This window comes from Carcharhinus amblyrhynchos, chromosome 12, assembly GCF_965287045.1.
Source record: "Carcharhinus amblyrhynchos chromosome 12, sCarAmb.v2.hapA, whole genome shotgun sequence".
NCBI lineage: Eukaryota > Metazoa > Chordata > Chondrichthyes > Carcharhiniformes > Carcharhinidae > Carcharhinus > Carcharhinus amblyrhynchos.
Genome location: NC_137335.1, coordinates 73,163,592 through 73,188,087, shown reverse-complemented (window position 1 = coordinate 73,188,087; position 24,496 = coordinate 73,163,592). Strand labels below are relative to the sequence as shown.

General features: G+C 40.2%; 1 protein-coding gene across 6 annotated transcripts in view; it reads right to left on the bottom strand.

Moving 5' to 3' along the window:
* birc6 (baculoviral IAP repeat containing 6) overlaps nt 1–24,496 on the bottom strand; it is a 232,795-nt gene that overhangs the window by 119,411 nt on the left and 88,888 nt on the right. For 3 of the 6 annotated variants that reach the window (XM_080200712.1, XM_080200713.1, XM_080200717.1), the window contains 17 exons: nt 23,493–23,712; nt 22,890–23,023; nt 22,428–22,565; nt 21,851–21,978; nt 21,021–21,152; nt 19,113–19,328; nt 15,373–15,556; nt 13,751–13,909; nt 13,423–13,556; nt 12,618–12,771; nt 12,408–12,524; nt 10,632–10,777; nt 10,417–10,543; nt 9,741–9,851; nt 7,752–7,885; nt 6,020–6,147; nt 3,713–4,275 (listed from right to left, as the gene is read on the bottom strand). In XM_080200712.1, the coding sequence (XP_080056838.1) occupies nt 3,713–4,275; nt 6,020–6,147; nt 7,752–7,885; nt 9,741–9,851; nt 10,417–10,543; nt 10,632–10,777; nt 12,408–12,524; nt 12,618–12,771; nt 13,423–13,556; nt 13,751–13,909; nt 15,373–15,556; nt 19,113–19,328; nt 21,021–21,152; nt 21,851–21,978; nt 22,428–22,565; nt 22,890–23,023; nt 23,493–23,712 (2,925 nt within the window). The remainder of the gene's footprint in view (nt 1–3,712; nt 4,276–6,019; nt 6,148–7,751; nt 7,886–9,740; nt 9,852–10,416; nt 10,544–10,631; nt 10,778–12,407; nt 12,525–12,617; nt 12,772–13,422; nt 13,557–13,750; nt 13,910–15,372; nt 15,557–19,112; nt 19,329–21,020; nt 21,153–21,850; nt 21,979–22,427; nt 22,566–22,889; nt 23,024–23,492; nt 23,713–24,496) is intronic. The other 3 variants (XM_080200714.1, XM_080200715.1, XM_080200716.1) reach the window with 3 other exon arrangements.

Genomic DNA, 24,496 nt, shown 5'->3' with positions numbered 1-24,496 from the left:
CAGAGACGTGGCTGCAAGGTGACAGGGACTGGGAGCTGAATGTCCAGGGGTATCAAGTGTTTAGGAAGGATAGGCAGGAACGTAGCTCTGCTGATTAAGGATGGCATCAGGGTGGTAGCAAGGGATGATATAGGAACCAAAGAGCAGAAAGTGGAATCGTAGTGGGTGGAGATTAGGAACAGCAAAGGGAGGAAGACACTGGTGGGTGTCGTCTATAGGCCCCCGAATAATGAACTGGAGGTGGGGCGGGCTGTTAACGCGCAAATAAGTGCGGCGTGCAGGAATGGGACGGCCATAATTATGGGGGATTTCAATCTACATATTGATTGGTCGACCCATGTTGGACACGGTGGGCTCGAGGAGGAGTTCTTGGAATGCTGCCGGGATAGTTTCCTTGAACAGTGTGTGTTGGAGCCGACGACGGAGCGAGCTATCTTGGATCTGGTGTTATGTAATGAGGTGGGTAGAATTAGGGACCTTGTGGTGAAGGATCCTCTTGGGGAGAGTGATCATTGTATGGTGGAGTTTCTGGTGCAGATGGAGGAGGAGAAAGTGGGTTCCTGGACACGCGTCCTTTGTTTGAACAGAGGGGAGTACAGTAGGATGAGAGAAGAATTGGCGAATGTTGACTGGGGGAGTGCGTTGGAAGGTAGGTCTGCTGAGGAGCACTGGAGGATCTTTAAGGAGATCTTTCTTGGTGCTCAGCAGAAATTTATTCCGATGGTCAAAAAGGACCGTAGGAGGAGAGGTAATAAGCTGTGGATAACGAAGGAGGTGAAGGAAAGTGTTAAATTAAAAGCGGAGGCGTTTAGAGTAGCTAAGACTAGTGGGCGAGAAGAGGATTGGGAGAGGTTTAAATGTCAACAAAGATTGACAAAGAAGTTGATAAAGAAGGGTAAGAGAAACTATGAAGCTGGGCTAGTGCTTAATATAAAAAAGAGTTTTTATAAATATATAAAAAGGAAGAGGCTGGCTAGGGTGAACATTGGACCCTTAGAGGATGAGAGGGGGGACTTAGTGGTAGGGGATGGGGAAATGGCTGAGGTCTTGAATAACTTTTTTGTTTCGGTCTTCACAGAGGAGGACGTGAATAATTTGCCGGGTGTTAGCGATGGAAAGGTGGTAGGACTGGAGGGTCTCAATGACATTATTGTTACTAGAGAGGCGGTGCTCGGCAGACTGGAGGGACTGATTGTGGACAAGTCCCCAGGACCGGATGGAATGCATCTGAGAGTTCTAAAAGAAATGGCGGAGGTGATAGTGGGTGCCTTGGTGGTTATTTTCCAAATGTCGCTGGATTCAGGGGAAGTGCCGGAAGATTGGAAAACGGCTAATGTTATGCCGTTGTTTAAGAAGGGTGGCAGGCAAAAGGCAGGGAATTATAGGCCGGTTAGTTTAACGTCTGTTGTAGGTAAAATGTTAGAATCCGTCATCAAGGAGGAAATAGCGAGGCATCTTGAGGGGAATTGCTTGATGGAGCAGACGCAGCACGGTTTCGTTAAGGGGACGTCATGTCCAACAAATTTATTGGAGTTCTATGAGGATGTGTCTAGGGCGGTGGATAGAGGAGAGCCAGTGGATGTGGTGTTTCTTGATTTTCAGAAGGCGTTTGACAAGGTACCTCACAAGAAGTTATTGCAGAAGGTAAGGGGGCATGGAGTTGGGGGTAGGGTGTTAGCGTGGATAGAGGATTGGCTGTCAAATAGGAGGCAAAGAGTGGGGGTTAATGGGTGCTATTCGGATTGGCGGTTGGTGACTAGTGGAGTGCCCCAGGGGTCAGTGCTGGGGCCTCAGCTATTTACCATTTATATAGATGATCTGGAGGAGGGAACCGAGTGTATGGTGTCGAAATTTGCTGATGACACCAAGATTGGTGGAACGGCAAATTGCGCGGAGGGTGTGGGGAGTCTGCAGAAGGATCTAGATCGGCTGGGCAAATGGGCCAGGAACTGGCAAATGGAATTTAATGTTGGCAAGTGCGAGGTGGTCCACTTTGGTAGGAATAATGGTAGGAAGGACTATTGCTTACGTGGCGAAAAACTGCAGCAGGCGACGGTGCAGAGGGACCTTGGGGTCCTTGTGCATGAGTCGCAAAAACCCAGCTTGCAGGTGGTCAGGAAGGCTAATGGGATGCTGGCCTTCATAGCGAGGGGGATTGAATATAAAGGTCTTGCTGCAGCTGTATAGGGCATTGGTAAGGCCGCAGCTGGAGTACTGTGTGCAGTTTTGGTCGCCGCACTTACGCAAGGATATTTTGGCCTTGGAGGGAGTGCAGAGGAGGTTTACTAGGCTGATGCCGGAGTTGAGCTATGAGGAGAGGCTGAATAAACTAGGCTTGTACTCGTTAGCGTTTAGAAGAATGAGGGGAGATCTCATTGAGACGTATAAGATGATGAATGGGATGGATAGGATAGAGGTGGAGAGACTCTTCCCGCTCAGAAAGGACAGTAGGACTAGGGGGCACAGCCTCAAGATAAAGGGGGGGGGGGGGGGCGGTTTAGAACGGAGTTGAGGAGGAACTTCTTCACTCAAAGGGTGATGAATCTCTGGAATTCTCTGCCCGTTGAAGTGGGGGAGGCTGCCTCGCTAAATATTTTTAAGACGCGGGTTGATGGGTTTTTGATAAGCGAGGGGATTAAGGGTTATGGGGAGAGGGCGAGAATGGGGAACGGAGCCACGACAGATCAGCCATGATCTTATTGAATGGCGGGCTAGATGGCCTACTCCTGCTCCTATTTCTTATGTTCTTAAATCACCCTACAACTTTATTTTGGATTCGCAACTTTAGCAGTATTCTGCTATTGCCACCTATAGTCTTCGTCTTAAAGAAAACAGGCTGCAATTTCTCAATTATTTCATCATATTTGTATTTCCCCATTCCAAGGAGCATCCCAGTAATTCAGTGTTATACCTTTGGTTTCCTCAGAATCCTTCCAAAACTGCACATGATAACACCCAGCTGGAACACCAAGGCTTTATATAGATATACCATTACATTCAACTTCCATGTTCCAAACCTCAATATTTATTAAAATATGGTGTGGCATGATGCACAACGGTTAGCACTGCTGCCTCTCGGCTCTCAGGTCCTGCATTCAATTCCTGGCTTGGATCACCATCTATGTGAAGTTTGCAAGTTCTTCCCGTGTCGGTGTGGGTTTCCTCCGAGTGTCTCCCACAGACCAAAGATGTGCGGGTTAGGGGCACTGGCCATGCTAAATTACCCCTTAGTGCCCTGAGATGCGTAGGTTAGAGGGGTTAATATGTGGGGTTACAGGGATAGGGTCTAGGTGGGATTGTGGTCACTGCAGACTTGTGGGCCAAATGGCCTCTTTCTGCACTGTAGAGTTTCTACGATTTCTTTGCACGATTCACTTTTTAAAATAGCCTTATTCATCTGGGTGTTGCTTTTAATATCATGTGCCTGAATCTCACATCACTCAACTGCAAAAGCTTTTCTTTTAAAATCAAAATTTACCACCTCACATTTACTGAAATTCCTTCAGTCACTTTATTATTCACACCACCACCACCTTGTCAATATCCCTTTAAAGTTTCTGGGGATCAAGGGAAATTGTAATTTGAATTCCCAATACTGAACACCTCAACCACCAAAGTTTAAGGCCATTCTAATTATTTCTATTTATTTCAGATTCCACCTCAACAGAAACTTCCCATCAATGTTCAATCCAACAAAAATATGAACACCTACCGATTATCATTGCCATAGCGTTGCTATTGCACTGGCCCAAAGCTGAAAGAATCTGGCTCATGATTTGCTGATTTCCCAATACCAAGTCGGCAATGCAAGTTGTTGCTCCTTGTGTAAAAGAGGTGTTTGCGTTCCCATCTTTACTGCCAGAGACCTTTTCTTCATCAGACACGCTATCTGAGGCACTACTGGCAACAGGCATTCTGGCACTATACTCTCGGTTACTTGATAAGGGCAACTGCACCAAAATATTAACCAGCTTCAGCAGATCAAACATGAGTTGATCCCTCGTCGTCTCCCCACATACTGCTTTCGCGTCACCTGGACGGATGATATTTGCAAACAATCCACCAAAACAGGCACGGGCACCAACTGAACTGTCAGAGCCGCTTCGTGATATCACCTTGTCCGAGCAGGTGATGTAATGATGCACCAGGAAAGTCACTGATTCGATGACGGCAGAGATTGCACTGACAGAAACAGATTCAAAGTTTTGCTCCAGTGTAAACTCCAGGAGTTTGACCTGTGCATCAAGCGGTCCTTGCCCAGTTTGGAATGGGCCTCTGGAGAACATAAAGTTTAATCTTTTTTTAAATTACAAATCGTATCACAATTTTTTTTTTAAACTGACGTGCGATACTTTATACAATACTAAAATTAAATCAATATTTTAAAATAAAGATAGAAAAATATAAAGAGAAATATATTTTCAGATCAATTATACCAGGCCTTTTAAACTTGAATGGCACTTGCAGCATTTGCAATCTGAGATTTAAAAATATGTACTTTGAATCTTAACTAAGAAGTTGAGAAGATCCAGTCCAAAAATGTGAAAAGTAGGTAGAGTGGTCATACTGAATTGTCCCTTTATGTAGATTCGGAGATTAGCATGGGGCTATGGGGGTAGGCACGGGGCCAAGTGACCTCCTTCAAGTCTGTTGGGATTCAATGATTCTATGAAGTTCTGCAGCCAAACGCATTTACTTTGTCAGCTTGGCGAAGTAAAAGCACTACCTCCTCCAAGTCAGAAGACTAACTGTTCAAGACTGATCCAGAGATTTCGGCTGGTTCTCAAACGTTGTATTGCTGAAGGTGTTATCTCCTGATCAGGCACAAAAACTGATGACTCATCTCTTCAGGTGTCACATTATTCAAAGAGCAAAGTATTTTTAAAATTGCAGCGTCGCTTAACCTGGATGTAATGTAGGTCAGTGAGTAGAGAAATAACGGGTGAACGGGCTTGGCTAAGGAAGGACAAAGGCTGCAGAGTTTTGGATAATTTCAAGTTTACAGACGATGGTATGTGGGAGACTGGTCAGGAATGTATTGGGATGGTCTAGTTTGGACATAAAGGCATGGGGTGAGACTTTCAGCAGACAGGCAGAGTCGGATGCTGTTACCAATTTGAAAAGGTGGTCTTAGTTATAGCACAGATATTTTGTTGGAAGCTTATCTTAGGGTCAAACATAGCAATTCACAAGTGGACACTGTGTAACCTAGTAAAAGCATTCCCTTTTCATTTTGCCCCTCAGCAGAAAATATCGCTGAGGTCACTACATCAGCAACAACTGGGGAACAAAAGAGAATAGATTGTATTACATCTAAAATATAGCGAAAATAGCGCAGTAAAAATTGCAGTAAAATGTTTCAAGGTTATGTGCAAAATTACCTCAAGCACACAGGGAAAACTTTTCAAATCACTAAATGAACGTTTAATGACTGCTATATAGTAAATTCATTTAAACCAAATATCAGCTTTTGTTAACAGCACAAGAATGGGCCTTGGCTTAGTGGCTGCACTTTTACCTAAGTCACATGCCACACTAAGTTCACAGACTTGAGAACATGAAGGACACAAACACTGCAGTACTGAGGGAGTGCTGCATTGTCAAAGGTGCTTTCTTTTGACTTTGAGGCTTTCATCTGTTCCTTAGACGGATATTTAAAAAAATCCCATGGATTATTTGAAGAGCAAGGAGTTCTTCTTGACGCCCTAGGTCAGTATTTATTACTCAACCAACATGATTAAAATAGATTACCATTTATCCCATTATTGTTTGAGACTTTTTTTTTGGTGTGCACAAACTGGTTGCTGCTTTTCCTACATTGTAACAATGACTATGGTCACATAAAATACATGATGAGCTGATCAGGGATAGCCTGAAGTCATGGTAAGCATTACATTAATGCAAGTTATTTCTTTATTTACCTACTGTGGCTGAAATCAGAGAAAGATCTTTCTGAAAAAAGTCAGCGGTTACATGAAATCTTAAAATCATCTTGAGAGATTTTCAGCAAGTTCGTTACCTTTCAGTCGAAAGTATATGGATAAGCTTCAACAGGAATTCACTAAACGTTTGAGGATTGGTTGAAGAGAGGTGCACCTGGAGGCGTGTGAGAAACTCTTGCATTGCTTGAGTAGCTGTTGGTCCAACCTAAAAAGCAAAAGAGGGGCTAAACCTTTCTGTTAAATGTAATTTGAAATGTCATTGCATTTATATTCCATAGCCACAAAAGTCAAATTAAATATATGCCACAGATGAAGATCATGGTATGGAACATATTGCCATGTTCAATATCGACAATTCATGGGGTTCAATTCCCAGTCTATGGGATTCTCAGAAGTGCGAATAATGACAAATAATCATGGCAAGGTCTGGGAGCTGGTGAGGTGGAGTGGAGATAGGAAACTAGCCACTGTTCCTTCTCCAGACTGCATCCAGCAATTCCTACTGGAAAGTGAGCTAATGTGCAATGTCAGGGTCATAGGTTTTAAGTCTTTCACAGATAATCTGTTGACACTTACAGCCTTCTGTCACAGTAAAAGAATATCATTTATTCTATCCAGTATCCAACTTCAGTTAGTAGTCAACGGTTTCAGGAAGATGGGAAGGAGGGATAATGAGAGAAATATCAGGGAAATTGGGCAACAAAGAATTCCTTCAGATTTGGTCCACCCTACTTTTTCTTCAGGGCCCTGTCCATGCAGTGAACACCATCTTCCCAAAGAGGGTGCTCTTCTCAAATTTGCAGCATTTTAAAAGGCTTTGGATATTCACTATGACTTTGATTATTTAAAAGTGAACAATTTGCGGCATCGAGGTACCAAATTAATTTTGAGGATCTGCTCAAAATATGATGGCTTATTATAGGTTATGTGGTTGAAATCATTTGAACGCAACCTGCAGAGGTAAGATCTCCACTGAAACCAAGAAAACTTTGCAAGCTTTACTGATGTACATTATGACATGCTCACTGAGTGAGGAAGGTTGTAAAAACAAGTCTTCAGTGTCAGAATAACTGCAACTCACACCAAATGTTGTGGAGACAGTTTAATTTAGAAAAACACTAATTTTGGGGGGAAAACATAAGGAAGACTTAAATTCCATTAGTAAATCAGGTTAAAAAAAAAGTCTAAGAAATATTAATCATTGCCATGAAAGGCATTGCAAGAAAATGTCCTGGACCAACCAAGAACATAAGGCAGTGGAAACACATGTTTATTTAGCAGCTTAGATTCATGGAATTCCCACAGTGCAGAAGGAGGTTGGACAAGAGGCAAACCAGAATAAATCGATAAAAGCAAAATACTATAGTTGCTGGAACCTGAAACAAAAACAGAAAATGCTGGAAAATCTCAGCAAGTCTGACAGCATCTGTGGGGAGAGAATAGAGCCAACGTTCAGTCTAGACGACCCTTCGTCAGCCAACCTCAGAACAGCATTGAAGAAAATCTGTGGTCAGGTCATCTGCCTGAGCCAAAGACCCATGGATCAGGAGAGAGAGAAAAACTTAGTTTCACAAGAAAAAGACCAAAATATATGAACAAAGCCAAGTTAAAAGAAATTTAAAAATAAACTAGACAAATAGCTAGGCAGAAATTCAACAATATAGAGAATAAATTATTCAACAATTGTCCCAAGGCCACTTGAATACTCAAGTAGATCACAGAGATTTTGGACAAAGTAAAAACAAGAACAATGCCTTGAAATATAGATTTTTTTAAAACAAAGTTCATAAACTATAATAAATCAAATACCTGAGGACTGTGTTGACAAGTGCCATGAGGGCTGGTTCCTGAGAAGAATCTCACTAATACATGAATCATGTTTGGATCAGACACCATCACTTGAGCTGTATTTTCTTGTAATACCATGCTATTGCTTGGAGCAACTGAAAGAGAAATCTAGGCTCTAATAAAATCGTTACTGACATTGTCTTCTTTAAAAATAATGTATGTTTCTCAATCCAATCCAATTTATATTTTATAAATACTTTACTTCAGGAACTGGAATTACATTTAGTTAAGCTCATCACAAGTTAAAACTGAAATTCAGTAGGTAGGCATGCACTTAACAAAATAACGCAAATATTTCCCACAGGTTTAAATTTGACATTTATAAATTCAATTCCATTCTATTTTGCCAAAAAGTAAAATCTATTGCAGATACTTGTAACCCAAATTGGGTTAAAAATCAACTCTGAAAACCCTGGAATGATAAACATTTCCTGTTTGAAAAGATCAAATTTAACATTCAATGACCACCAGGGAAAACATTTAGATTTGGTATTTCGTTTGGCCTCAGTTGGTACACTGTACCTCCCCTGCATACCATTCAAAAGAACATCTCTTTCACTCTCAAGATTTCAACTTCTGCCACAACTGGTCACTGTCCTATCATTCGTATATATGTTTGTCTTAACCTGTGCTGTGGTTCTGGCACAGCGCGTTTTGCATATTTATTAAGACATGATTTGTTTAACTGTGCTGGGTTTAGGGACATCTGCACAGGAACAGGGAGGAACCTTCCCTGCTCTCCTTTCCGACATTGCTTTTTGAAATAGTTTCATTATGGCACTGAAGATGGCAATTATATTTTCTGAGTGGGAGGCAGTGGTGTAGTGGCATTATCACTAGACTAATAATCCAGCGATACAGGCTAATGTGCTGGGTTCAAATCCCACCATAGGAGATGGTGGGTTCTAAATTAATGTTTTAAAAAATCTGTAATTAAAAATCTAATGATGACCATGAAGATAGTGTTGACGTCTGGTTTACTACTGTCCTTTCAGGAAGGAAATCTGCTGCCCCCATCTGGTCTAGCCCACAAATGATTACAGACCCACAGCTCAAATGCCCTCAGATCAAAGACAATATTGCGTTGGGCAAAAAATGCTGGCCCAATCAGCAATGCTCACATCCCAGGAGTGAATAATAAATAAAATTCTCTACTCTTATTTGTATAGAATTAGAAGTCAAAGGGAATCTACTCATCAGAAATCCTCCATTCTTCTAGTCTATACTCAATTTGTCCCCGTCCGATTTGAGCACCTTCTCAATTTTCTTTTCAGCGATTATTCAAAAGCTAAGGCCTCAGTTTTAATATCACATTAACTTGTCATACATTTCATCACAGATTACAAAAGGTACTTAGAAATATGTATTCTGAACATGTAGGTTTCCAGGCTCACATCCATAATTTAGTGAGTTGGAACACCCACTTATGCAATGTAAATTAGTTAAAATATATTAAAAGATTAAAAGGATCTTCTTGTGATTATGCTAAATAATGTCTTCTTTTCACTGCTAACCAGGGGAAATCCACCACATATCATAACTCTTCATGATCTTGAAGGCCTCTATCACCTCTGAAGCTTCTTAGCACTAACCCTTCCGATCTCTCATCACAAAAGTCACACTAACACTAATGAATGTACACTACACTTTTTTTCAATGTTTTTATACCCTATATCTACTGCTGAACTACAAAATGTTTATCATTATTATCAGGGGAGGAAAGAGATTGTAACTTGTAGATTTGCAGGATCTGGTCTTACGCCAAGAACACATATGTAGGTTGAATAGCTGAACAGTGGACAAGAATAAAATAGATTGCTGAGGATCTTAGAGGGCAATAAATATAATTTCTCCACTTGATCCCATGGAAACAAAAGCAAGGAGTTACTATTCTGCCATACTTATAAAGCATATAGTAGAAAAACGCCAAGCTCAAAAGGGATCACTTACCATTCAGCTGCATATTTGTCATAAGAGTCAGACTATGCAACACAAGGCACCAAGTCCGCAGTGAGGTGTTTGGATACCATGCCAACACTGTTAAGAGGCTAGATATTGAAGCTGCCGTTTAAATCAAAAGACATTTTCAGTAAGGCATTCAAATATTACTGTATTCACAAGTTTAAATTGCCAGCTAACAAAGAATCCCTATTCTAAAAATTACTTCATCCCTTAACTTTCAATTGTATGTAACATGCTTGCAATAGAGAAGGAGCACATTCGGCCCATCAAGCCTGTACTGCCAACAATCCCACACGTTTACCTTAATAAGCTCCCTGACATTCCCCTAACACTAAGGGACAATTTAGCATGGCCAATCACTCTAACCCACTCATTTTGGGACTGAGGGAGGAAACCGGAGCACCCAGAGGAAACGCAAGCAGACATGAGAAGCATGTGCAGGCTCCGCACAGACAATGACCCAAGCCAGGAATTGAACCCAGGTCCCTGACGCTGTGAGACAGCAGTGCTAACCACTGTGCCGCCCACTGCCACTGTGGCACCCAAATCAGCAAACATAATTCAGCAATCTTTAGCTATTATTTCACTATAAACGAAATAAAGTATTTCGTTTACTTGAAAATGAAGTAAACAGCTTTTTTTAAAAACATAAAAAGCAGCTCACCTTGGTTTAAAGGGATTGTTGGTACTCTGCTGGCATTAAATAAAAAAACATCAGCTCCTGCATCTTCATTTCCAACTGAACAAGCATTCATGCTCAACGTAAGCCATAACTGCAATAATGATTCCAACTGAAATACAATTAAAAACCAATTAAAAAAGGCAAAAAATAAAATAAAAACAGTCCAAGAACAGAATGAGATAATTTGGACCCTATACCTGAACATGATGAACTTGGAGCATTGAGAATAGTTTGTTGAAGCATGCACTTAGCATAGGGATTGATGGTGGGGGCACAATCAGCTGACTAGACGAATGCAATCCCCTCAGCATGGAGTCATCAGTTCCAGGAGGAGGTTGAGATACTAGAGCAAATAAATTAAACATGTGAAAAGTTACCCAATTAGTGTTTGTCATGAAAACATTGAGAGCTTCCTAAAGCTCATGATCAGCACTTCCTAAACATTTACCCCCACTGACCACATTTTGAGGTTTGAGCATCACCATGATTCCAGAGTGAGTGCCAGGTGAGGGTTGGAGAGCTGAGGAGAGGGTGGTAGTGAAGTTATTTAAACTGCAGGGATTTTAAAATTAAAAAAAATTAGCTTTTCACTGGCTTTTTGGAGTAGGAATCATGCCTCAAAAAAATGGTCAGTTAGATCACACCCACCATTAAAACACACAAGGATTTAAAAGGGGCCTCACAACTGTTAACATCAAGTCTGAGTCCATAGCAGCCTTACTCAAGGCAACCCCAACTTCTCTCTACAATGAAAATCTACATCTGCCACTGTACCCTGTGCTACTTAAGCACCTGTGTCACATTGCAGATCAGCAACAGTTACACTTGGATTAACAGCAGATTGTGATTCCAAATAAATTGCTACTCAAGTCTTATTATTCATTTGATCGGAGGTTCTACTGCATTCGGAGAAATAAAGGTGACACAGCTTCTTAGATGGAATCTCAAGGCTTTAACATACATTGTAATCTCCTGAGTTAAATTACCACATTTGCGAAGTGTGTCAAAACGCTCCAAAATACAATCTTTAACAGCAAGCTGCTATCCCAAAGACAATTTCTAAAAAACTTAAATTGTTTTAATGCAGTATTTCATTACATTGTATTAATTGTCTTCTCAACTTAATCAAGTAGTGATACAGAAGTATCCTCTACGATGAAATTCAAGTATCACCTGGCATTTTCTTAAAATGCAGATATACTGGCAACTTTGCATTGGTGCAGAAAGTTTTTGGTGCACAGAAACACAAAAGTGCCATGATAACTCATGCTAGTTTCTTGAGCAGTATGAAACACAGCAACTCCCAATCATAATACCTGAAACTTTACCTACAACTTTATTAATGTTTAAATGCTAGCTATTCAGAAAAAAAGTGCTGGGCATGCATCCACGCATACAGATTAGTGGTTAAACTCAGTGCAACTTGTAGCAATAGGAAGCAGCATCACCACCACCTTACACTTCAGAGTCAGACTGATAGCTGCAGCCTAAGATAAGTACCAGGACAACAGTATACTTAGAACAAGCCACAAAGTTATTCCACTTTGTGTACCAGTTTACCATCTGTAACAAAAGAAATGCAACACTGTTCATACATCAGGCTGAGATCTCAAAGTCTACAACAGTAACAGAATGAGATAATGTAAATAAAAACAAAAATGGGTATGGAAGTTTTCAGTGGTTTTAATTGATATCAGAAAGCACTTCCTTATACAAAAGATAGTGAAAATCTGGAACACTCTTTCCCAAAAAACTGTTGATACCACATCAGTTGAAAATGTTGAAACAGATTGCTGAATTTTGCAAGGGAGGGTATTAAGGGATTTGGAACCAAATGGGGTTGAAGTACAGATCAGCCATGATCTAACTGAATGGCAAATCAGGCTCAAGGAGCCGAGTGGCGTACTCCTTTCCTTATGTTCCTATAAATTTAATTCTGCTCCAGAAATTTGAGCATCTCTCTATCCATCTACCTGTAGGTGATGTATTAGTGAGAGCCTGAAGAATAGAATCAGCTTCCAGTGTAGCCATCATCTTCAACATAAGCTCAGCTTGCTGCTCCAAGCCAACCTCCAGACGAGCATCCAGGGCTGCACCACAAACAGAACCAAGGAAAGTTACTTTCTTTTTCTGCTCGCTTGCAGCATCAAATTGCAAAAAAATTACTTGTGGAGCATACAAACCTTGTGAGACAGAAACAGATACACTTTGAGATCCATTCTTCTCGCTGGTTGGAGGTGGTTTGGGCATCTGAATTCCAACACCTCCAACATAAGGATTGTAGCTGTATGTCCCGTAGTCAGTACCCCAATAGTCGTACCAAGTACTGCTAATCGGCTTTTGTGAACAAAAAACAACAGTGAAAGTGATATTAATCTGTTTATTATACATTTTACCACTTCCAACATTTTATTCAAAAATGATAACGTAATTTGTAAATCTATAAATATTTGAATTAAAAGAATTTTAATGCGCTGGTATCCAATAGAATGAAGGTTGGAATAAAAGAACGCCATAACTGTTGTACAAATGATCTAATTAAAATTTTCCAAGTTGTCTTTATTCTCTGCAGTGCCGTAAGTTATGTCGTCTAGGCGCCCAAATATAACTGTTGTCCATGTTTATGAAAACCAAACATGTACACACTCCAAGTAAAAATATTCTGTGCAAGACAGTGAAACTGGGAATTAATGTTCTGAAGGGCCATATGATTCTGTGTATTAATTTTCAATTGTCGCCAATCCATTCTGTCAAATATTTTCCACATCAGTAATGTATTTTTAGAGTCAGGTTGATGGATAACAGTGTGACACGCTTGTGTTTCAAATCTTTCGTTTTTACAAGAAAAATGAAAAGGCCCAAGGGAGTTAGAAAAGAAAAACCTCATCTTGCCCAAAGCAACACAATAAAAGTTCATTCCGTCAACATTAACCAGAACAAAAATTAGTTTTTGCATGCAAAGATGAAATGTAATTATGTGCACTATACCTTGAATACTTTGGCAGCAAGAGGATCTTCATCAAAGTCAACATCTAGGGGACCAATATCAACATCCATGAGGTCTTGTAGCATGTCAAAGTCTTTGTCTTTATCTTTTTCCAAAGATGATGCAGATGGAGCACCTTTGGATGATGAAAACAGCTTTAACATTGCCAAGTATGTTAACTAATGTATGGAAATGGACCACATACACTCACCGGGCAATTTTAAGGCTGTGCTTTTTCTTTTAATTTATAAAATAAAAAAAATGACAGTACAACATATTGTTAAAATCAATAAACAGACAAAATATTCACTATTTCTCCTTACAACTTACCTGTAATATCTGGGGTCAGAGGCTCATCTATAGCTTCCACGAGTGGAATAACAGGTGGCTGTGGCAGGGAATCATCAGGGTCTGCTGCTGATGCTCCTGCATCTTCACCAACAGCTCCTTCTTCCATTGTCTCTACAGCTACCGGTGACAGTAGTTCACCTGTTTTCAATTTTCAAGAAAAAAGCTTTGAAGTAGGTTAAACAACTTAAACAAAATCTTTGAATACTTGTCACCTACTAACGCCATACACAACCTGGAACACATTCGCTGAAATTGGGAAACTGAACAATTCAAATCCTGGAAGTCTGAATTAAGAATAAATTCACAGCAGATTGATCAGCAACAAGAGAAAGGGGTCAGCTGTATATATTAATGTGGTTGGTTCATTTTAATAGCAAAGATAAAAGAATGAAAAGATTGCCACACAGTGGATTATAACTAGTTCACGGAGCTGTATTAGAGATATTGCTTGCTTATAAACTAGGATAGAAGAGGAAAAATCTCCCAAATATCTCTGATGTCACCATACAATTACGTGACATATGATTTATTATCGCACATTTATTGGTAAGTGTATTGGTTCTTTCACACTATACAGACAAAACACCGTTCATAAAGTAGACAGGGAAGAAGGAAAGGAGATGGTGCAGAATATCATGTTGCAGACACAGATAGGGTGTAGAGAAGGATCAGCTTAATCTGTGGTAGGTCCCTTCAAAAGTCTGATGGCAACAGGGAAAAAGCTACACAGAAACAAACTGGTTTACAATACATCAGGACTCTGACAAAAGGTCATTTCAATTTCATATGCTGATCAATCTGTTTGATATAAATAACAAGTAACAAATTATCACAACAGCACACAATTGCACCATAGAATTAATAACCATTAGTCATCAAACTAATTCACAAACAGCTGCTTACAGAAAATGGTGGACAAAATTTGGCAATATAGATATTTACGGTCACAAATTCTCAATTTACTTATAAAGTAAAAGTGTAATAGGTGCATGCACAAGAGAAATGGTGGAAGCGTGCACGCATTCATGAAATATGGATGGTGAAAGCATGCGAGCGCAAGAGAGTTAGTGGAATTGCACACATGCATAAAAGACACTGTCAGTCATGGCAGAAAGACATGTTGGAAGGGTAGACAAGATATACGGCGGAATTGCAAGATGTGGCAAGGTGGGGAAGAGGTGGAAAAAGCATGAAAGGGATTCTGTCGAGGAAGCACATGAGAAAGGGAAAGAGATGGAGGAAGCACAAGGGAGAGAGAAATTGATACTAATAGTATCAAAAAGGACTCACCAAGAAAGAGACAGGAAAGAGAAATTATTTAAAAAGTGAATGTTGAGGGAGCAAAAGGCGTAAATGACTGAAAAAAGATTCATATTCAGTGGATATTTTGGGCAATAGCAATTATGATTGTGAGATGCCAAATACTGTGAATCTTTAGCAAGACAGAAACTTATGCAACTCGTGCCTACACACCTCCCTATAAATGCCTATCAGTTACACTGCTTTTTTGTGCAACATCTCAAATATAAATGCTTAACACACAAGAACACAGGGGTACAATTCTTAAGGGATAAACATTTATTGTATAATTTGCTTCCTACCTCCCAAGATATCTTGAATCATGCAGGTTAAAGAGTATTGTGCCCACGCTCCACCCCAGGAGATGTCGCCCCTGTTGAAGTCTGTCCCAACCAGTAGAAGGAGAAGTCTTTCTAGCTGCTGCTCATTAACAATTTCGCAAAGATGAATTGTTGGCCTTGTAGCATTCGCTATACGTGCCAGAACCTGCCAAAAAAATGTTAAGGAGTTCACTTGTTGCCACTGCTCCAACCCACGACAGAGCTTCTGAGTCTTTGAGCTAGTCCATTCACATTTATTATGTACAATTTGTAAAAGTCCAGTACCAAACCAAGACAAGAAAATGAACTCACTTAAAATTGCAAAGCTCCTGTGAAGAAACCAGTCACTATATTCCTTGTCTGATATTCTTCAGTGCTTTGCTACAGCCCATATATAGAAATTTCACCAAAGAAAAAATGCTAGCCTTACAAAAAATTGCTCATTTCAAAACTTAGATGGACAGGGAAGGCCTGTTCATCAATCTATAGCATGATTAGTTCCACTTAACGAACATGATATCAAAAGCACTAAATTTCATTTTACCGAGCCACAACAGATCAGCCATGATCTTATTAAATGGCGGGGCAGGCTCGAAGGGCTAGATGGCCTACTCCTGCTCCTATTTCTTATGTTCTTATGTTCTTATGCACACCATAAGAGCACTACAAAATTGTAAAATTTGGGACAACGTTTTATATCCAGGAAGCTGTGAAATTTTAACGACTTAATCATACCTACTGTTAACTAAAAGGAGGAAGAATGAAATAATGTGGACACATATGTACCAAAATTTAACATGCCACCTGTTCAGTTCCAAAGTAGAATGGGCAGCCTCCTGTTAGCATGAAGGTAGGTATGGGAAGAGGCTTACAAGTGCAGTTCAAGGCTGTAATTTTCAAACATAGGTGCAGAAGAGCACTCATTCTCTCCTGGTTGTGGAAAGCAAAAAAACAGTTCAGGTGGATGAAAGAAGATGGGACTAAATGGACTTCTTCATCTACAATCATAATGTGTTAATTTCACAGAAAGCATAGGATCAGAATGGTGCATTTTGCTTCACAATTATTGATGTGGCCACAGGCCAGAAAAAACACCCAGAGTTTCTCTCACTTCCACAAATTACAAGCAATTTTCCCTGCAATTTATATTAAAATTTATCTATAAATTGCACTTGCTGTCTTGGCCATTAAATAGTAATAAAGCATTCCAAAGATGAGCTACTAAAGGGGCAGAGCTTTTTGCAATGATTTTCTCTTGTACTCTACTCATGCACATATATAATTCCACAGGCATCACTATTTGCCAATATCTTGCTAAGCATTCAAACAGGCAAGTCTAAATAATACCTGTTGACTATTCACCCACAAAAGACATCAAATTCAGTTTAATTCATACATGATCTAATAAGGACGACAAGGTAACCATTTCTGAGCAAACTCCAGCTGATATTTCCTCTTTAGCAGATCAAAAATGAAACTGGAGCACATCACCCACCCTGGTGTAGAGAAACTCAATCAAACGCTGTTTGGATGTAGATTTTCAACATATCAAGTACGTAGATTTCAGCTGTGCTTTTTACACGGATGTCCTTCATAACACTGCATATATAGATAAGGAAAACTTGAACTCCTTTAATGTCACTTTATTTAGGTTAATTTCACCTTCATCCACTCAATGTTGCAACTGCAAAAAAAAATTAACTGCCACCACAGTTCTTGAACTATGGAATAATGGTAGGAAGGACTACTACTTACATGGCGAAAAGCTGCAGTATGCTACGGTGCAGAGGCACCTGGGGGTCCTTGTGCATGAGTCGCAAAAACCCAGCCTGCAGGTGCAGCAGGTGGTCAGGAAGGCGAATGGGATGGTGGCCTTCATAGCGAGGGGGATTGAATATAAAAGTAGGGAGGTCTTACTGCAACTGTACAGGGCACTGGTGAGGCCGCAGCTGGAGTACTGTGTGCAGTTTTGGTTGCCGCACTTGCGCAAGGATATTTTGGCCTTGGAGGGAGTGCAGAGGAGGTTCACTGGACTGATACCGGAGTTGAGGGGGTTGAGTTATGAGGAGAGGCTGAATAAACTAGGCTTGTACTCGTTAAGAGTTTAGAAGGATGAGGGGAGATCTCATTGAGACGTATAAGATGATGAATGGGATGGATAGGATAGAGGTGGAGAGGCTCTTCCCGCTCAGAAAGGACAGTACGACTAGAGGGCACAGCCTCAAGATAAAGGGGGGGCGGTTTAGAATGGAGTTGAGGAGGAACTTCTTCACTCAAAGAGTGGTGAATCTCTGGAATTCTCTGCCTGTTGAAGTGGTGGAGGCTGCCTCGCTAAATATATTTAAGACGCGGGTAGATAGGTTTTTGGTAGGCAGGGGGATTAAGGGTTATGGAGAGAAGGCGGGAAAGTGGAACTGAGCCACTTCAGATCAGCCATGATCTTATTGAATGGTGGGGCAGGCTCGAGGGGCTAGATGGCCTACTCCTGCTCCTATTTCTTATGTTCTTATGTAACTACCATATGTATGGATAAAAAGGATTATGGGTTAAAGATAGCAGGATCACAGTCTGTGTGTTTCCTACTTTCCATACATCTGTCTGGTCAATCAGAGAGATTACAGCCTTCAAATTACTTAATTGAGAAAAGTCAGTGATGAAATCATCACTAAAGAATTTTTTTGAAAGTGATATTTGAAAATTAAAAATTGTGACACTTTTACTTGAAACCTATTGCACTCCCATAGGGAAGTCTTCCAACTAAGTAAAAGCCTTATCTGTAGAAGGTAGCTATAAAGCCACCAGGAGGTCTTTGTTTCTCTGTACTCTATTTGACCAGGCATCCCACTGGTGTCAAGGGATTCCAACTGTTCTTTGTATTTCTGCAACACTTGCCTCAACCTCCAAAAACAAAACACACTCAGGATGTTGCATCAATTTTATGAAATTCAACTTTCTAGTACTGCACTTGAAGCCACGCCAGCTAGACTAAATTATCCATCAGCTACAAATGATAGGAAACAATGTCCTTTAGATTTAACCAGAGGAGTATCAGATGACCATTTTACACAAATATTCACTATTTCTCTGCAACATTCAACATTCCAGTTTTTCATAAAACAGTTATTAGCTTCCCCTAGTAGTTAACATTTGGTATAAAAGCACCATGCTGAGGGGTAAATAGAATTGTTTGGTTTCCAGTCAGCAGAGTTCACGAAGAAAAACTTTTTAAGTTATGAGAAAGTATTGTAGAAACAGGGCTTCATTTAATCAGAACAAAAAACGTGAGGAATTTGGTGACATGCTGAGAATTATTTAGTTTTGATAGAGTTATAACTATTACCATTGGTCAACTGCAGGGCTTGAACTTAAAACCAGGAAAGAACCAAGGAAGAGTTCAGGAGAACATTTTTATTCACGTAGCAAATTACTAGGAAGAAATGGCAAATATTTGAAAAACAAAAATTAAAGAGGAATGGGACTAAATAGTTAACTTTTTCAGAGCTGGCACAGGTGCGATGGGTCAAATAGCCTTCTCTGTGCTGTGAACTATGGTAATCTGTTACATTGTGATTATACACTGTTTATCCAAGCAAGTTCTAATCATAAAGTTACATCTGAGGGAGGTGAAGTGTCAGTTTAGACAGGTCATGAAATTATCTGAAAATCGGTTATGTAATTATGCTCGAGAGGCAACTCTTCGGTAATTTTCTTTGTACACTCACCTTGCAGACAAAGAGCAGCAGATCCGCATGGCAGGTAAAATCCATGGAAAGCAGAAAAAGTGCAAGCTTCTGCACCACAGCAATGCAGCGATCATGGGATAAAGTAAACGGAAGTGGTTCCACCTCTGGGGAGTCTTTTGTTGAGGATGATTCTGAATCTAAAGTAGTGCGAGGCCACTCAGCAGTCCGGCGCAAACGAATAAGGTCTTTGAAGTGCTAGTGTGGAATTGAAGTTAAAATGAAAATTAATTAAATTTCTCAGCTAAATCCCACAAACCGAACTTATATGCATGCAACTACAGTTCTGAAAAGCTAAGACAAAAATCTGAATTTCATTCACTGAAAAAAACTGCGCAATTAAGGACCAACATTTTAGTTAGCAGTACATACATTGGCAAAGCAAAGCTCTAGTAATAATAAAATGCAAAGTTCAATTGTGTGTCATTTTTCTCTCCTATTTGATCTCATCTGGTCCGTCACCCGTGACCCAGTCCCAACAAACTGCTGTCAAACCAGCTTTCCTTCTTGGCCCACAGGAAAGGCAACATTTTAATTGGGTCCCTCACCTCGGGTGCCTTTTCCTTCCATCAAACACCATCTCAATAATCTATGTCATTGTAAACTACCAACCTGTCTCCGAGCCCTACCCTTTTCAAGATCCTGAGAATACTTGTTGCCTCCTGTTCCTCTTTTTTGAGTATTCTGTGCTCAATTTCCCCAGAACTTTGTGCTTGAATTTTAGAGTCAGGTTTCCATGCCTATTTCAGCATTGGAGCAGCCCTAACCAAAGTTGTAGGTGACATTCATGCCCCTCATTGCAGTCTGCTCCGAGTCCCAGCCTTTTCAAAGTCAATTACACCATTCTCTCCAATGACGTCTCCATTGTGCAGTTCAGATGACTACCTCATTACTTGGTTCCACTCTCATCTGTCTAATCATAGCCACATCAGCCCCAACAATAGCTTTTCTTCCTGACAGTCCCAATAGCTTCAGAGTTCCCCAAGGATCTATCCTTGCCCCTCCAACCTCCTGCTCATTACACTGGCTTCAATCTGCACACTGCTACCAGTCAGCTTTACCTGTCTCCAACTGCCCTTGCACTACTGGAATGCTCATCAGATATCTAATCCCAAATAAACTGCAATGAAAACACTGCAAAGACTAAAGCCATCACCTTCAGCCCACATCACAAACTGACCAACTCCATACACCTCTTGGCCACCATGTCAGACTGCTAGCAATCTCAAGGTCCAATTCAATCCCAAGAACCTTCATCACTTCACCAATCCATCTCTAACCCCTAACTCAACCTTATCTCAGTCATGTCCAAACTCAATCATTGAGTCTGATCACACTGTTCTGACTTGCCTCTCTCATCGTCATCAACTGTTCATATTCTCACATCATCCCTGGCCTAACTCACCTACATTGGCCAACAGTCCCTCAGCATCTAAAATGCAAAATTCTTGTCGTTGTGTTTAACCCCCTTTCCAGACTTCAGCCCTCCCAATCTATTTTCTCAAGTCCAACAACCACCTTCCCGTTGAGCTGTCTGTTCCTTTGACACCCTGTGCATCACTTTCCTCATGATTATCTGCCATGCCATGAGCAGGCTAGGCCCCAGCCTCTGAAATGCCCTCCCTTAAGCCTAACTTGTCCACAACACTGTCTTTAAGGTTTCCTTCAAACTGAGCCACTTGACAAAGGTTTGGCTCACCCTGCCTAATATCTCTTTCTTTGACTGAGTTTCCATTTTTTTGGATTACACTTCTGTGGACCACATTGGTACAATTTTCTGTGCTATATAAATGCAAAGTTGTTGCTGCAAAAAAAAAGTGTCCTGTGCAGGACCAATAATACAGCAACCATTTCAAACACTTAAGCTATAGAACAAAACAGACGTCATACCTTTGACGTAGCTTGCTTTAGTTTTGCCTGTTCTACCAATAGTTTATATGAAGATCCTTTGCTGCTCTGGATCTTCTCTTTCTCTATTTGCTCAACTAATGCCTTTTGTTTTGCTTTTAACAAATTGAGTTGCTGCAAAAAAGGTTAAGTCAAAAGTCAGTTTGATATGTACACATACCCAAAAACACAAACTAAAACTACAGAGCAAGTCTTTAACAACCCTAATCATTTTTTTTTAAATAAAGCTCTGTATTTGTATCTTTTTCCCCTCCCTTCCAAAGTTTCTCCCTGAAGTTTATTTTATCGCAGGAATGCACACTAAAACCCAATGAAAGTACTTACAACAGGCAATCTTGCTCAATGATTTCTGCAAATGCACCTCCTAGTACAGCTATAAGCATGCCTGTAATATCTATCCTTCGCACCATACTTCCCTGGGAATGAGTGCTGTATCTGTTTACCAGTACAGTGAAAATTAGGAACTCATATGGGCAATGACAGGTGGCAAACGATATCCCAACACTGAGCACAGCAGACTAGATGTACCCATTTGAAATCAAAGCTGGATCACACTGTATCTCTCTGCCCAACTTGAAAGAGACAAACTTGCTTAGATGAGCATCTTCCTAAACCACACTAGCTTTCTTTCCCTCAAGGACAATAATTGTAAAGTGGCCCCATGCTGCAAGTCGTGTCTTGGCAATTTTCATTTTGTAATTTTCAAAAGAAATTTAACACAATAGCTTTAATGTTTGCCAAAGTACTGGATTACTAAGCCAAATGCAAAATCTAAACAAAGTTCAAACATACAGCAATAAATGAGTTAATACCTGCTTATGGTGTATGAGTTGCTTTCGAATTTTTCTTGAATATAACCGGTCAAGACTACTGCTGCCTTTGGTGGATTTGCCTGAACACTGTGACTGAAGATTGTTATTGATGAAACTCCACTGGTTTCCTAGAGCAGAGAGCAAATTCCAGTCCTTTATTATGCACTTAAGCCAAACAATGTTTACCTCAGATTCAAATCATTCAAGCTTTGACCAAAAAGATTTCTTAACGTTATTCAACATGGCCTGCTGGCACGGAGCATTTGTTAACTGCTACTGCGCTGTATCACAGAAGTGCACAAAGCTGCTTTGCCTTATCATCAACTATCACAAGCATTTTATTAGAGTTGGATGGGACAAACTGATCTGTACCGTCTAGTTAACTGGCGATTCACAACACTGGCAAATGCAATACAGATCATTTGCTATCATCTTCCAGGATTGAAGAGAATTCCAGGAAGTTGAAGAAAATAAACTGACTTTAAAATAACTTGGTGCTGCAGATACCAACGCGTTTATAAGTAAACACATGGAACTGGAAATTAAGCCCCCACTGAAATTTCGTTATGCAGCATACCTGTCAGCATCCGTTCTCTATCTTTACCACTTAACGGCTTTTTGGCTGAAGCTACTTCATCTTCAACACTTGCAACATAGTCCAACAGTCGAGATACAAGCATTACAACCCAGCTGACCATTGGGATATCCAGCACACCTGAGGGATTAAAAATATAGGGAAGTAAATAAGGTGCAGCAAGACACCAAGCTATCTCGTTCCTGGAAAAGCCTAAGAGCGAAATATTTACCAAATGTTTTGGTTTGAAGATTAGCTTTCAGTAAAATGCGAAACTAGCAATGGATTTTTAACCTTCCCAAGGAACTCAAGGCTGTGCATACCCAATTTTTCTAAAAATCGTCCAACAAGGATTTTATGTAAATAATAGCTAAAAATTGATATTGACAAAGAAACTTCATTCCAGATTACTACTACATTATGGTCTGATGCACAGCCTACATTCAAATACAGATAGAGACTTACCCTCTGTACGTCTGTATGTCGCCATCTGTGGTTGCAGAGAGGACAATAAGTTATCCAAAAGGTTCAGTAGGCCTTCTAAGACCCCACTGTTACTAAGCGATCGCTGACCAAAGCAGGAAAGTAACATGAAAACCCTGAAACAAAGAGGCAATAACGAAAAATATAAATTATAAAACTCGCGTAAATAGCAAATATTCAAGTTAGCTTTATATTGTTTATTGGAAATCACAGAAACCGTACAGTGCTGGAGGCCATTTGGTCCATCGAGTCTGCACTGACAACAATCCCACCTGGGCCTTATTCCCCGTAAACCCACATATTTACCCCACTAATCTCTCTAACATACGTTTGATCTGCAGTAGAGATTTTTAGATCTCTGCTTTGAAGAAACCCCAATTCTTCTGGATAACTGGGATTTTGACATTTCCAGGTTGTACTGTTTTATATTATAATTTTAATTATTACAAATATTAGGGTTTAAAAAACTCACATTTTATTAACAAGCACTGCTTAAAAAAGATTGAATTCATGTACATTTTGCATAATGGATTCACTTTTTGTGTGATGCACACCACTCATTATAATGCTCAACAGTATACCTACCTGTCTTGTGGGAAGATGAGATGCTGTTCTGAGTTATAAAGCTCTTGTAAGACATTAGACAAGAACTGTCCCCACCACCTCTCACCACCACAAAGCTGCACAAGCAGCAGTCCAGCGTGCAATCGTATCTTTGGAGTGCCACTGATGCATAGGTGTTTGAATAATTCTTCACAGGCCTGTGCATGGAACGTATTCTGAAGAACTGCTGGCACAGCATGACCTACAAGTGATTTAAAATATGTAAATGTACCATTAGCAGAAAATAATGAGCGTTAGCACTCCCCATTGGATACAGCACATCAACATCTTTTCTATCATTAAAACATTATATGCACCAACATTATCTAGATTTCTATTGTAGCACAGATATGGAGCAGGTTACTTAAAACTCTTGAAAGGCCAATAATCTTTTGTTTGTATTTTCACATTTCTGCAATATTTTCAAAGTAGACAAACCACGAGGAATGTAATCAAAACAGGAAGTGTTCAAAAAACTTAACAGTTCTAACAACATTTGTGTAGGGAGAAACAGAGTTAACATTTCAAGTTTGGACTTCTTTGAAACTGGAGAGAGGTAGAAAGGTAATGGGTTTTATGCTTTTGGAAAAGGGCAGGGGAGGCACAGGTGGAACCAAAGGGAAGATCAGGGATAGGTCAGAGTGCTTAGAGTTAATTTACAAGGATGTCATGGAACGAAAGGCAAAGGATGGTAGTAGTAAAGAAACAAAATATTGGTCGACTAAGTGTTATTAGCAGAATAAAGATCAGTTCTGAAAGCAAAAATGTCAAAACATAGTTGCAAACAGGCATTTTGGGGACGGGAGGGTGATATGATATCAAAATGGAAGACAGAGCTCATGCTGTGACATTTTTGAACAGACAGTTGAGTCCAGAAGGCTGTAACATGCCAAATTAGAAGGTGCTGTGCTGTCCTCCAGTTTGCACTGAATTTGCGAGATCACTGCAGCAGGCCAAGGACAGAAATGTCCTCTGACAGCACATTT